Here is a 14,717-nt window from a genome sequence, read left to right as displayed (position 1 = left end):
AACACTACACTGCAGAACATCACCATGCCAACTGGCGTAAAGGAACCGAAAGCAGACACTATAAGCGGGAGACATATCTTACCAATACAAACCGTTGGCTTTCCCAAGGTGTGAATGTGCAGTATCCCAAATATAATTATTTTACACTCAAATGCACATACTTTTAAGTTTATTACCTAATCCAATCTGATACAAAAATTCTGCAATAAATCTTTCCTTGGTGGAATTTATATTTTTTTATTCCAGTGCTGAAAGGTGTTTGCACAGCTCTGTGCATGTAAAGGTTGGCAGGAGATATTGTTGGGTAAAAGTTGTATTGTAATATTACTTACATGCAGACATGGGACCTTTTTCTATTAACCCTTTAAGCTGCAGTCAATTCCAGCCGTTTTCAGTACAAAAAAAAAAATCGCTAATATTCTATTTTTAAATTTAAAAAAATGACGAAAAATACAGGGAATATTGGACGCACATCACGAGGTGCATTTCCTTGAAAACGACCGATTCGGGGATTTTATACTGACTTCAGGACATGTTTTGGACAAAATAGTTTACTGGCTTGTGTTGTCTGGATGGAAAAGGTTGGATTATGGCCGTTTTTTGTGGAATCTTTTTTTCTGTGTGTAATAATGAACCCGGAAATGTGAGTCGCGCTGTGTGCGTTGAAGCCGTGTATAGAGAACGGATGGATGAATATTTGTTTTTGTCGGACAAATGTGTTTTTCTCACCCACTGTGGTAATCACATCTGAAAGTGGTTTATACCGGCGGATTCATGAGAATCTAAGCTTTCCATCGGCGTATAGTGTTTGTATAATCGCGTTTGCAGCCGTCGGACATTCTTGAAATTCCTATGCAAATTAGTAGGTGTACCGCCGGCAGTACACCTATTACGCACTGAAGCGTAAAGGGTTAATATATTTATTATACTATATTCTCACCTTCATTTATTCACTACGGCACAATTTGTTCCATACTATGACCGATTAAATAGCCTCTGCATTAAGGAAAACGAGACAGCAGTCATTTGCTGTTCACATGGTCGTATTAGATGACTCGATGGTATATCGTCAGTGCACATTTTAATCATGCCTAAAACGGGAGCCTGGCAAATGGAAAATTGCAGCCATCATTTGAGGGTTCAAATAATTTTGGTGTAGAGCAGGAGGTGGTCTATAAGCTGATATATGCGGACCTATTGCGAGGTAAGGATGCCTCAGAATGTGTAAAAATAAATACTCGCCTTTTAAAGAAATAAAAGGGCTTGATGAAATTATAAGCATTTCTGTCAAACACACAGTGATTGATTTAGTCTGCGGTTCTGAGACTGACCAGCATGACAGACTGGAACTAAATACGCAGTTAAAATCTGTTTGATATGGAACAAGCGACAACTGATAAAACTGAATATGTGATTCAGTTGTGAGACTAAGTATCATGAGCAACAAAATGTTATGTGTCAAGTCGTGTACTTGAGCAAAATCAAAGCCCTTCACTTGAGGACATGACAGAGTACACTGCTTCATATACATGAAAATACAGCTATGAAGGATATTAATGAGGACTCAGATTGCTGCTAAGTATGCCACATCTGAGACGTCTGCTCTCTTTAACTTCTTTAATGAGACATTAACTATGACCACTACAGTTGCAATGTAGCATGGGGCCTTAAAACTGAGATTTTCACCCTCTTTCATGTATACTGAAAACCTAGAACAACTGCCAATCAGCTCCACAGTTCTTTACATCAGCCCCAGAGGGCCTAATAGTAGTAGGCTGTGGCTGTACCAAAGCCCTGAACATCAAACTGCCACTGGAAAAACAAACACACAGTGTATATATAATGGCCCACTTCCCTATCTGCTTGCTCCTATGTGTACTTTTGTTGTGCTTTTCATTTGCAACAGTTGCACTCCTCCTCTGGCTGATATGTGCCTAGTTCTTCATCATTACACAGAACGGAGAGACAGCGAAAATTTCTGAGCAAAACCAACGCTCCTCGACGTCCAAATTTGTCTCCACAGCTGTGGCAATTCATCACAGGCAGCAAGCTTTACTCTCACCACAACACACCAAACACACACATACACAAAAATACAGAAAGCACACTCAAAACAAGCAAAAAGGAGCAGATCAATCTATTGCAACCTGCAGTGTGTGCCTTCATGTGTAGTACTGCGTTTGACTCCAACCCACAAGAACATGAAACGTTTTGTGTGCCTCAGGAGGCGAGGAAAAACGAAACCCACTCAGATCTCCCGCCTCAGGAATATATGGGAGCAAAAACAGTCCAATTTTACACATCAATCAGAAGCAACTCAGACAGGCCGAGACAGAAAACTGCTTTATACAATGTAGACAAGGGGTGCTTTCAGACATCCCGACACTGAAAATCACAACACATATTTATATACTCACACCCACATGCTCACAAACTTAGAGAGAGCGATATCACAGACGTGTCACATGGAAAGTAATGGAGGAGGAACACATGGCATAGGAATATTAGTCAAGCTAGCAGCTGTGAAATGGGTTTGAAACAGTCATTTCGCTTGTGAAAGTTGGTGTCGAGGAGGATGTGGCGAGAGAACAAAGACAGGAGAGTGAAGAGTGGTATCCCAGTTCCTGCAGCACAGCTACTGATTGGTGTTTTGATGTGCACAATTTGCCTACCGTTTTCTTTTCTGTTGCATCTGGGATCAAAGCTCTCGTGACAGGTGTGCAGTGTGCACAGAGACTTTTGCTTTAACTTTCACACACACAAAAAAAATTCTCTCTCGAAAGCTAGTCTAGGTCTTTCTGAAGCCTATATAAAGAACAGTAAGTGTCTACCATGCGTTCACAAGTTCTTCAATGCAAATCTATGATACACTTAAATTCTCATATTTTAGTTGGAAAAAAAACCAAGAACCAGCAAATGAGCTCTAATGAGATGTACCAAGATCAAGTGTGTTGTTCACTGGGTAACAAGAAAAAAATGTGTGGAAATGTGTGGTTGAAAGAACAAATTTAGATGTGCAAGTGCACAGGTCAGATCAACAAGAAGATAAAAGAAGTAAGGGGTTTACTCTATCACCAAACAAAAAGAACAAACTCTGGGAACAGAGTCAAGACCAAGCTGAACCTCCATGTCTGGGAAAAAGCTATAGTTATCTTCCTGTCTAAAGTGAAACTTCAATCACCATCTATTTAATCAGAGCCAGTTCAGACTGGCGTTTTCCATTGTCTGGACAAGCAGCCTGTCTGTGTGTCGATGTCTACCCTCTATTCAGACCCGGACTAATGTCTCCCGCCACTTCACTCAACAGGATGTGGCACTTATCATCAGGATGATGACCCAGTTGTAGCAGTGTGTAGCAGAGGTGGGCCAGAGCAAGGCAAGAAATAGGGTCAATTGGGCTGGGATGGAAAAGCTAAGAAGAGAAAATTACATGCCTGAGTACAATGAATGCAGGCCCCACCACTGTGTTCCCTTGGACACTTAGAAGACAAATGGTGCTATAAGCCTAGTCAGTCCCCTTTCTTTTATTGAATACCTTTGGTTGGACTTTACTTTGAGCAGCAAATCACCAAACTATTCAGTAGATGACAAATACTGAGGCATAAATGACAGTTACTAAAGACTGCAGTTGATAAATGGTGATTAACCACACAACAGTGCAATAAAGTGATACAAAAAAGAAGTTAAAGATCCTTATATTTTTGGAGAAACATTGTAAAATTATAATTAACCCATTACAGTAATTCCCCATCTGGTGTTCCAGGATCTCCCCACAAGTTTAGAGTTGAATCTTAGGGGTGGCAAAATGAAAACCTTTGTAGGTATCAGCTGTGGCAGTAACAGAAATTTTACAATTGATAGTCTGGTAAAAAAAGAATTAAAATAACAATGTGCAAATGATGTCGAATGGAAGTTAGAAAAACAACAGTAGTATAAATCTGTCAAAAATAAATAAATTAAAAACTGGAACAAAGAAACAGAAGTCGATATGATTGATGAATAAGGCTAGAAGTGCCATCTGTACAATGCAATACATTACATTAACAACAAAACAAAATACCAACAATGACGGCTATATACATTTTATATGGGAACCATTTGGTTTCCCTTTTATTTATGGATTCATAATGGTAAATAAAAAAGCTGGCTTCAGCTGAACCCAACTAGTGAAAGAGGTTCAGCGCATTTTTATTAGCAATAGAATAATGAGCAGCAGAACAGTATAAAACATGGACAACTGTGTGAGTTCCAGTACAGTACTAATGGGTGGTATGGAGCCTAATGCTTTGCCTATGGTAGCAGAATAAGAAATATCTCGTGAGAACACAAAGATTCTCATACTAGCACACACTTCAACAGATTTTTCTGTTTCTCTCTTTCATATGCCCCTCCTATGCTTTTAGCATCTTTGCATGCAGGGTTGCATCTCTAGCTGTTCTTCTATTTGACGTCTTAATAGTTCATCGCTTGTAGCCATGTAGGGAATGTTAAATAAAGCTCTGATGTGTAATTTGTCGCTCCACAAACATTCCTGCTCCCGGCCTACCCTGGGAGTTAATGCAACAGATTTGTCATACACAAGCCAGGCACAGCTAGAGGAGGGGAAAAAAAAAACACCTATTCAATCTGAATTTCAATCTCCATAGGGCTCTATGCAAATGCATGCAAGCTGATGCTCCCGCTCTCTCAAACTGCCAGAACACAGCAATGACGAAACCAGGCTGTGCATTGTGGTGTAGGTAGAAGCCCAGTCTGTGGGAGGTAAACGTGATGGAGGAAAATGAGAGTGAAACCTCACATTTCAGGAATACATGGAGAGGCAAAGCTTAAACCAACCAAACGTAAGGCAGATACCTGTGGCAGGTAAAGAAGATAAAATGCATTTTGATCATTTCCTTTTAAAAAAAAGCAAAAAAAAAAAAAAAAAAAAAAAAAACCCTCCCCCTTCCTTCCCTGTCTCTCATTGCCGTGCCCTTCAGCATAATGTGGATACACAGCCTCTCTGGGGCTTTTTAGAGAATTGATGGATAATCAGATGATTACACAGAAAATCTCTATTGAGGACAATCCTCCCTGACAAACAAAGAGAAAGCTCTTTAGTTAATAAATAGGCTGAGAGACAGACAGAGTGAGAGTGTGTGAGAGTGAGTGAGTAAATCCTGTCCTGGGTTGGCAGCACAATGCCAAATCTCTATCACATATTCATTTCATCCAAGCAATCTGTGTGTATGTATGCATATGTGTGCACGTGCGCGCGTGTACATTGCCAGAAACATCACTTCTTAGAGATGTCACCGAGTTTGCCTGTAGCTTTATCTTAAATTGAGCATATCTAAATAAATTTCAAGCTCTAGGCATATTTGTTTAAGCCTTTCTGACAAAATTTGGCTGAAGTTTATTCTTATGATTTTCTTCTGAACTACTTTTCTGAAATAGAAAAGTTTGCAGTGAAACATTAGTCAACACACAAGCACAGGGGAAGGAACTCCAGGCTGTCAATCTGAGTGATTTACAAACTAAACATGCAAGAGTTATTAAAATTCACATAAGGACCCAAAGTGCTCACTGCCAATAAAGAATATTGAAGTCTCTTTTATTGGTTTACAACACAGAAATCAAGTGGATGTACTGCTATTATTCTCTCTGACAGTAATAAACAGAAAAACAATCATCACGCCAAAGTGGAAATAAACTGATTTCAATCAAGTATGAAAATGAAAAGTTGTGGTAGTAAAATCAGCAATTCTAGTTCAGAAGTCTTTGTGTTGAATTCACTCAGTGTCTTTCACAGTCGGTTAGCTGTTTGTTCTGATAAAAATGTGGTGCTGGGACACAGCTCGGCCCTGGCTCTGTAAATAGGAAACAAAGTGGCTCGGACTGATCCGCACAGCACTATTCCAGTGTCCTGTGCATGTTCGCGATTGTGCATGTTTGTGCTTGTGCACAAGACAGGAAAAAAAAGAGGGCAGAAAGAGTGACAACAATAAACCTGGCACATGCCAACTATTTAAACATGTTGAATAGTTAAATATTATTCTTTCTCCAGATTACAGTATCTACCTTTAACTGGGGATAGGACAGTTATCAGCCTGGCTTTTTTGATTATTGTTATTATTTCAAGTTTTTTTTCATTATTTGAGATGGCAAATTATTGCCAGATCAATGATAAATTAAATGCACTTCAGGTCTAATGTCAGTGAAGAATCAGAAATATCTCTTAAGTAGAAACTGCAAAACCTGAACAGAAAAACAAGGTGCTGCCACAAACCAAGAAGCTAGCTACTCTCACAATGACTAAAGCTAAGCTAACGGCTACCAGCTAAGTCAGAAGAAAGCCACAAATTACACTGAAAGACAGTCTGAAAAACTATAATTAATAATGCTTTAAAATCTGGACCTTAGTGAGCAATAAAAGTGACAGAACAGTCAAAGACTAAGAAAATCGAGAAGAACAGCAGATGTAACTGCAGGAGACAAACCGATCAATCTCAGTTGATCCCACATAAATAGAGGAGAGCGTCCTAATTTAATCACTCCTGTTACTATTTTAAATATTCAGTTATAGTCAAGCTTAAAAATGAAGAAACCTAGTTAGGAATGACAAGTTCTCTACCATCACATGCTGTTAAAACATAACATTGCTGTTATCATATGGACAAGAGCAGCTTTTCTTTCGCTCAGAACTGCTCAGGTCTCTGCTTAGTCGCATGGCATCTGAGTGAAGTGCAATTTTCGAATCCTACCATCAGTTCCTTATTTGATTGTGGTCTGGATTCTAATTTGCCCACTCCAGTTCAGTAATATTCTCATTTTAAAACCAGTCTGGCTGAAAGTTCAATTGTTTTCCCAAGTTGTAGGTTTTTTTAAAGGTCCTATATCATACCCCATTTTAACAGGTTAATTATATGTCATTTAGAATGTGCATTTTAGGTTTCAGCTTAAAGCACTGCATAGATTGTTAATTCTACCTTGCCTGGGTAGAATTAACAGGCAAGGTTTTAGTCCTGTTCCATACCGACTGTTTCAGTGTAATAGCTTTAAATCCAACTTAATTGTGGCTGAGGGGCCACAGCCACACCTCTTTTCATCTGCTCTATTCAATGAGTGGCAGAGAGGAGCCCAGAGAAGGGGGAGAAGACAGCCATGCTTCACCTGTTATATCATCACAACAGGCTACAAACCTGAATAGCTCGCACAGTGACAAACATTCGGATTGACAGGGAAAGGAAAGACCCAAGGAGAGCACTTGGGTTTTGTCTATTATAGCCCATTTAAAGATCACAGCATGGTTTTCCAACAATTTCTCTAATCTGCTGCAATCATTTTAGCATCTACCTTCACAAGCTTTCTCGTGACTTCTGCAGATAAACATCCAGCATGAATCGACAGCTAACATGCTTTAGGTAAAGGTTTGGTATCTTTCTATTCAAGTGAGGGGTGTGGCTCATAAAAACACGTAGTTTAATCAAATGACTGAATAGCACAAATGCATTCTCACCACAGCACAATGTATCTCTCTCTCACATACACAACCACAATTAAACTACATCTGATTTATAATATATTTACAGAGGCACAAAATCAAAAACATAAAGATATCAACAATCAGATAATAATGACCATGAAAACGCTGGGACACATGGATATTCAGTTATATTATAAATACCCTAAAATATTAGCACTGAGCATCTTCCTCACACATGGTGTCTGTGTCTGGCAATAATTGCAAACACAGCTCCTCAGGTGTACATCTAGAGACCATTCACAACTGATCGATGGATATTATCAAGCCTCCATGACATCATGAACCTAAGCCATACAACACTGGCCCATGTGTGGTCATTTATTTTTCAGATTTAACCTTGTTGTTGGTACTTGCAGATAACCAAAATATGAGATACAGTACAAACTGCTGGACTAGCAGACAGAAAATAATCTAGCCATGAGAATACTGCTCATTGATTTTAACTAGACGTGACCTTGTGTTTGGATGATCCCAGCAATGTAAAATTTCAGGCAATCTGTGGAAAATGGTGACAACTGAAGGATGGCCAGACCAGAATAAAGGGAAAAGGGAACGGTTCGTGTTGTGTTTTAGCCAAGGCAGGCCGTTGGTTTGGCTAGATAGTATGCACACAGCAGTATTTTGGCCTGTATGGAGCACAGTGGTCCTGCTCTTGCACTCTAACATCTACAGGAGTGCTACAGTGGCTGGCATAGTCGAGTTAGCTATAGATGCTGGTGCAGGGCTAGGAATGCCAAGCTCATCTGCTTTGCCAGCCTTGGCTTTGGCATTGGAAATGAGTCTGGAGGCTGCACTGTTGAACAAGTTTCTGGCATCAGCAGTGCTCCAAAGCAAAAAGGGGAAAGGAGAAAAAATAAAAACAACTGGCATTTGGAATCAGATTCTCTGGCATACAGCAGATATTGCCTTCTTCAGAGCTATGTCTAAACCTGCTTGGTAAATACTTATGATTCCAGCTACACTATCCGGGAGGACCACAGCACACAGTTGTGTTCAAGAAAAAATATATTGGGTAGAAGTCCTTAAAAAAAAACAACAACAACAACAACAAAAAAACTCAGGGATTGTGTTACTTTCGGTAATTTCTGTTTCAGTAACAGATTCATACATTTGAAGGGTTATGAGCTCCCAAAACTTTTGCATAGTGGTTTGTATAAGTGAGAATTTTTCGCTTAACAATTGCATGTCGATGTCTAACAGGACTTCCAGCTGGAGAACTTTCAAAGGCGCTAAACAAAAAATAATCCTTGTTGACTTATTGCTGGAGAAGCTTCATTGCTCAGACCTACTGCCTCACCAGACTGGTTTCATTCAAATGAATCACGAAGCTTTTGTGACACAGGCTGCTGCTGATTCAAATGTGGGTAAAAATGTCTGACAAATCTCAAGGCATTCATGGGCTTCATATCAAGCCCTAAGAAAAACTGATGGCGAGCGAATTTAGTATAACAGCCAAACAGTGTTACTTCACCTTACATATTCATCACATGATGCAAACTGAGTCCAAAAAGTCTTTCACACACTATCACTGAGAAAACAAGAGTAGCATCGCTACCATTGCAAAATGATGGTTTTGATTATCAGAAAGCCAGAAAGAAGAGCCATACGATTATTTACACTCATTTACGTGTACAGGCAGTTAACAGGAAATGAGACGACTTGGATGGCAAGAGTATCGGTTGCACATGCACGATTAACCAGTCATGTGAAATGATTACGCTACTTTGCATGGGGACTACTCTACTGGACAAAACTACCTACCACTAGCCCATAGTGACACCATCATAACGCATTTCAGCCTACAAGGTTAGGGCACTGACCAGTAGGCATTAAGCTTCACAAAAGTCTTACTCATGGTGGCACTGTACTAGTTAAACTCCCACAGCGTTCTCTGCTTGCCAACACAGAAAAGTGGCAATCCTTGGGTTTCAAGAGAAAGAGGATCCAGCTGCTGTTGCAACCAGTTACTACAGCTAGTATGCAGTACATTTTCTGACAAGCATGTCCAGCATCCTCTGTTTTATCAGTTTGTATTTTGCAATCAGTCAAATTATGAACTGGCATTTAACCCTTTAGGCTTCAGTCAATTCCAGCCGTTTTCAGTACAAAAAAATCGCTAATATTCTATTTTTAAATAAAAAAAATTACGAAAAATACAGGGAATATTGGACGGGCATCGCGAGGTGCATTTCCTTGAAAATGACCGATTCGGGGATTTTATACTGACTTCAGGACATGTTTTGGATAAAATAGTTTACTGGCTTGTGTTGTCTGGATGTAAAAGGTTGGATTATGGCGGTTTTTTGTGGAATCTTTTTTGTGTGTGTAATAATAAACCCGGAAATGTGAGTCGCGCTGTGTGCGTTGAAGCCGTGTATAGAGAACGGATGGATGAATATTTGTTTTTGTCGGACAAATGTGTTTTTCTCACCTGCTGTGGTAATCGCATCTGAAAGTGGTTTATACCGGCGGATTCATGAGAATCTAAGCTTTCCATCGGCGTATAGTGTTTGTATAATCGTGTTTGCAGCCGTCAGACATTCTTGAAATTCCTATGCAAATTAGTAGGTGTACCGCCGGCGGTACACTGAAGATTAAGGGGTTAATTGATTAATAATTAATCATTAACATTGCTACATTTTCTTACACATTTTGTGATTATCCTGTTGGTAAATGTAATTATTTGCACAAACAGAATTGATATTTTTCTTGAATCAAATTACTCTCATTCTACTGTACTTGGCATTCATGACAGCTGAGTAGTCAAATCTTTTGTTTGTGAATTTGTCAATAATTTGTTCTAGTCAAGTTGCAATATGAAGATATAATGTAAAGATATCTGGAATGGCTGTAATTGTGAATTTCATCAAATTAATATTGATTCAACCACGATCTTTTACATAGTGTGGCATAATGCTCAAGGCACTCAGAATGTGCAGAAATTACTAAATGATTTATGGCAGCATTTATGTCCTTCAACCAGCTGTTCCAGGTTAAAAGGTCAGACACTGCTAAAGTGTCTTGTACCAATACACTGAATCCTGTCAAATGTTGTTCTGGGCTGACCCGGTGCTCTGACCTTCCTAGAAGGGTTAAGTCAGAGGTGAATTCCTCTAATTAATTCTTTGATCAATAATTAATCATAAGTCTGCACAATTCAACACGTCAAAAACTTTACCTTGGTGAAGTCACCAATCCAGTGAACAATGGAAGGCAACACAATGAGCAACATGACACAAGGTGTGCTACCATGTAGTGCATGCCTGGTATGATAATGCATGTGTTGTGTTTCTTGGAAACAACATTTGATAAATATTATGTTAGAAATAATAAAAGTCAAGACAATATTTTATGATAGGATTGATATGGACAGTGGAACTATTTAAAAACATTTTTGAGAATGTGCTTTAATATCCCACAATGGATGATTTTGTATTTAGAATATTTCCAACATTACTTAGCTACTTTCATCATTCAGAATGAGCAGACGCCTTCTCTTGAGATCTGGGATGAAGTTTTTCAAGAGACAAATAAAAAATTGTGAGAAAATGGGTGTCTCTTCTAATCCATTAAAATGGAATGTGTTTGTTTGGCTGATTAATGAGAGTCATTGTTTTTGAATGATCTCTTACACCATTTGACCTAAGATTGATTTAGCATACAGCTCTCTGTAAAGGGCTTATCTCTGCAAGAGTTGACAGGCAAAGCAAACTGAACAGTCTCTACCTGCATTGACTTCCAGCAACCTTCTCTTCTTCTGCTGTCTCTCCTTCTTTTCCCGCTCAGCCTTCTCTTTCGCTGCCCGTGCTCTCCTTTGTTTCTCCTCTGACTCCCTCTGCCTGAAGTTCTCCTTCAGTGCTTGCTGTAGGGGAGCAAGAGGAAAAAGTGAAAAAAAAGACAGAGAGAGAAAACATGACGGATTGCTAAGTGGGGTTAATTACAGTAGTGTAGAGCCTGTCAAAGGCAGAGGCAGCTGTCAAACCCTACAGACATCTTTATTAGGCACCATTAAAGTCAGATGAAGTTTCTAAGGTGCATTGCCACTCTGAGCTTCCCAGATAGAACATAACTTCACACCAGGTACTTCAGACGTTAGAAATCTGTAAGACCAATGGAACGATGATCTCACAACACGACGAGAGGCTGTTTTTATCAGCAGCTTTTGCTATTTTCTTCTCCAATGTTTTTCTTACTGATTCATAGCCATATTTTTGACAGATTTTTTAAATCTCAGTTTTAATATTTTACTTGTTTTCTTTAGTTTTTCACTTTTTTCAGAGATCATAAACCCATCATTGACAGCGTCACTTTACCGACCAGTTGGAAAATATTCCATTGTGATTACAGTGCTACTAACACACAAACTGTGAAAATGTTGGCGATATCTGGCCACTTTTTTTCTGTTTGTGTACACAGTGTCTGTTAGGGTCAGAAGGACAGCTTCAGTATCATGTGGTGGCTAATGTGTGAACTTTGTCAAGTCAGGTGAGAGCAGGTGAGTTAGGTAACATCACTAATAGATTTTAATACAATTCAACTGGCTGTAGAGCAGTGCAGCTGTGAAGCTAGATGGTTGTCTACCACACTATTTGTACATCAACTGTAAAAAAAATAAGAAAGAAATGAATAATAATAATAAAAACACCTACAGTGAAAGAAATAGGTTTATTCCTTTGATTATTCTTTTTACTGTTGAACTGTTCTAATTGGAATGCATAAAACATATGATCATATTACCATAAACAAATATTAAAATGAAATACTTGTCTTTCTACTGCAAAATGTAGTCTGAGTCAAAAAAAAAAAACATGTTCCATGAAGAACAGCTTCATCTCCTTTAAAGACAGCCTCAGAATTGATATTATTATGACCTTACTATGACCCATCTCAAAAGAAGCAACTGGACAATGAACACAAGCTTTAACAGTGGAGGGATAACAATAATAATAATAAACCAAACATTTATGTTTTAATAAATTTGGTCCCCTTTTCACCACAGGAACACAGCTTCAGTTTCTGGGCTAAATAGTACTTCTTGCCCTCCAGAGGGTTTCCTGCACTTGTAGCAGTACATTCTGATGTCTTAAGAAGCACTGGGGTAGAATTCACAATATTAAATATCACTGCTCCTATTCACCTGTGTATAGATCTTTGCACAGAATTCATTGAGACCACAACCTAATACTGGCTGTCACTAAATACTGACATTTAAATAAACTGATGAAGCCAACTTCCAAACTTGTCATGTCATTACCTGCAACCTGTCTGTCTATGAAGAATAATTCCATAGGCATAGTACCTCCTATACATCACCCACATCATGCACAGGCTCTTATAACCCCTGCTGATAAACTCCAACAATAGTGTCAATAGCTCAATAATGCCACAGCCAAGAGGCAGACTGCATATGATTTAATAGAGTGCTTGCATGATTGCCATCCTGATCAATAGCCAGTCACTTAAAGCAAAGGAGTCTGGGCTTTCATCAAACACCCAGCTCCTCCCCTTCAACTAGCCTCCTCTCGTGTTATTCACACAGCTCAGCTTGACTGGCAGGTCAGTGGAAGAATAGTAATGCTGAATCAACATGAAAGGGCACGCGCAAAAACACACACTAGGAGAACTGTGTTGTATATGGAGAACTACAGTGGCACACTGAAGAGGGGAGTCATTTATTGAGGCACACTGACAGCCTCTTATTATGCCTGCATACAAGTGACCATTGTTGGAAATTATATAGTCAACTTGAATTCAAAACAGCCCGGTGTAATCCATTCAGCAACAAGCCACTTGAGATAAAGAGAAATAGCAACTTCAGCCAAATGTGTAAATTGCTAATAGTAGGGTTGTAACATTATACAGTGCTTACATTGTTTATGGCTTGAATCCTGTTTTCTAAGGTCAAGTATGGCTGCATATGTGTAGACAAGTAACATTAAATGCTGTATGCCTCCATATTGTGTATGTTTTAAGGTTAATGTTTTTACGTATGCAAGAACTGACCACAAGGAACTTGTGGTTGGTTATTAATTTAGCAAAAATATAGTGATTTGATGAAGTTTTCTGACCCATTCACTTAGTTCCTTGTTGTGGTATATTTAATTGTAAGATAAAATTGCCCACTTAGCCCACCAATCTACAACTAATAATCAATAATGACAAAGCGAAAGCATGTATTGAAATTTTCATGAATAACATTTTAAATGGAAAGGTTCCCCAATTCGGCTGCATAGTGATGTAGTGGTTAGCACTTTCGTCTTGCAGCAAGAAGATCCCCAGTTCAAATCCCAGGGTGGGCCTGGGATCTTTCTGCATGGAGTTTGCATGTTCTCCCTGTGCATGCGTGGGTTTTCTCCAGGTACTCCGGCTTCCTCCCACAGTCCAAAAATATGCTGAAGTTAATTAGTTACTCTAAATTATCCATAGGTATGAATGTGAGTGTGATTGTTTGTCTGTATATGTAGCCCTGTGACAGACTGGCGACCTGTCCAGGGTGTCCCCTGCCTTCGTCTGAGTCAGCTGGGATAGGCTCCAGCACCCCCGCCCCACGACCCTAGTGAGGATAAAGCGATGTATAGAGAATGGATGGATGGATGGTTCCCCAATTCACATTGTCAGAACAAAAACCAAGTCACGAAGTCCATGGAATTTCTTTGTAGATCTCAGAAGTGTAGCAAGTATAGATAAGTGCAACTACTATGTATATATATATATATACATTAAACAATATCTAAAGCTTGGAGTGTTCCCAGGAGCAATGTGACCTCAATGACTGTATAATAGTTTGTATAATAAGTCTTCCTATAGCTTTACCAAACTTAAAACTGAGTAACTCAGTAGCAAAGGAGCTTGGTCAAGGAACCAACATGAACTAACAGAGCTTAAAAGTCAAAGTCTCCATATGAGAGAATATGCTGGAATGATCACCATCTCAGTCAAACTGTATATACAAGGCCTTTATGGCAGAGCAGCTAAAAGGAAGCTAGTCCTCTATTTGACAGCCAACTTGGAATTTGCCAATGGCATTTAAAGGACCAAAACCATGAAAAAACATATTCTCTGGTCTAATGAGAAAATTTTAAAATCTTTGGACAGATGGCTAAACACTATGCCTGGTGTAAACCAGTCACTACTTATCAGCTGGTTATTATCTTGATGTATGGTGGTGGCAGCATCATGCTATGGGGTTGCT

The 14,717-nt window shown here is 39.1% G+C and overlaps 1 protein-coding gene across 1 annotated transcript in view; it reads right to left on the bottom strand.

Moving 5' to 3' along the window:
• Nucleotides 1–14,717, bottom strand: part of LOC110952640 (protein diaphanous homolog 3-like) — a 165,909-nt gene that overhangs the window by 56,654 nt on the left and 94,538 nt on the right. Inside the window, 1 exon segment of the mRNA XM_051944694.1 lies at nt 11,252–11,387. Coding sequence (XP_051800654.1) covers nt 11,252–11,387 — 136 coding nt within the window.

This window comes from Acanthochromis polyacanthus, chromosome 2 (assembly GCF_021347895.1).
Source record: "Acanthochromis polyacanthus isolate Apoly-LR-REF ecotype Palm Island chromosome 2, KAUST_Apoly_ChrSc, whole genome shotgun sequence".
Lineage (NCBI taxonomy): Eukaryota > Metazoa > Chordata > Actinopteri > Pomacentridae > Acanthochromis > Acanthochromis polyacanthus.
The sequence above is the reverse complement of the archived record's forward strand: the minus strand, read 5'-3'. Positions and strand labels throughout refer to the sequence as shown.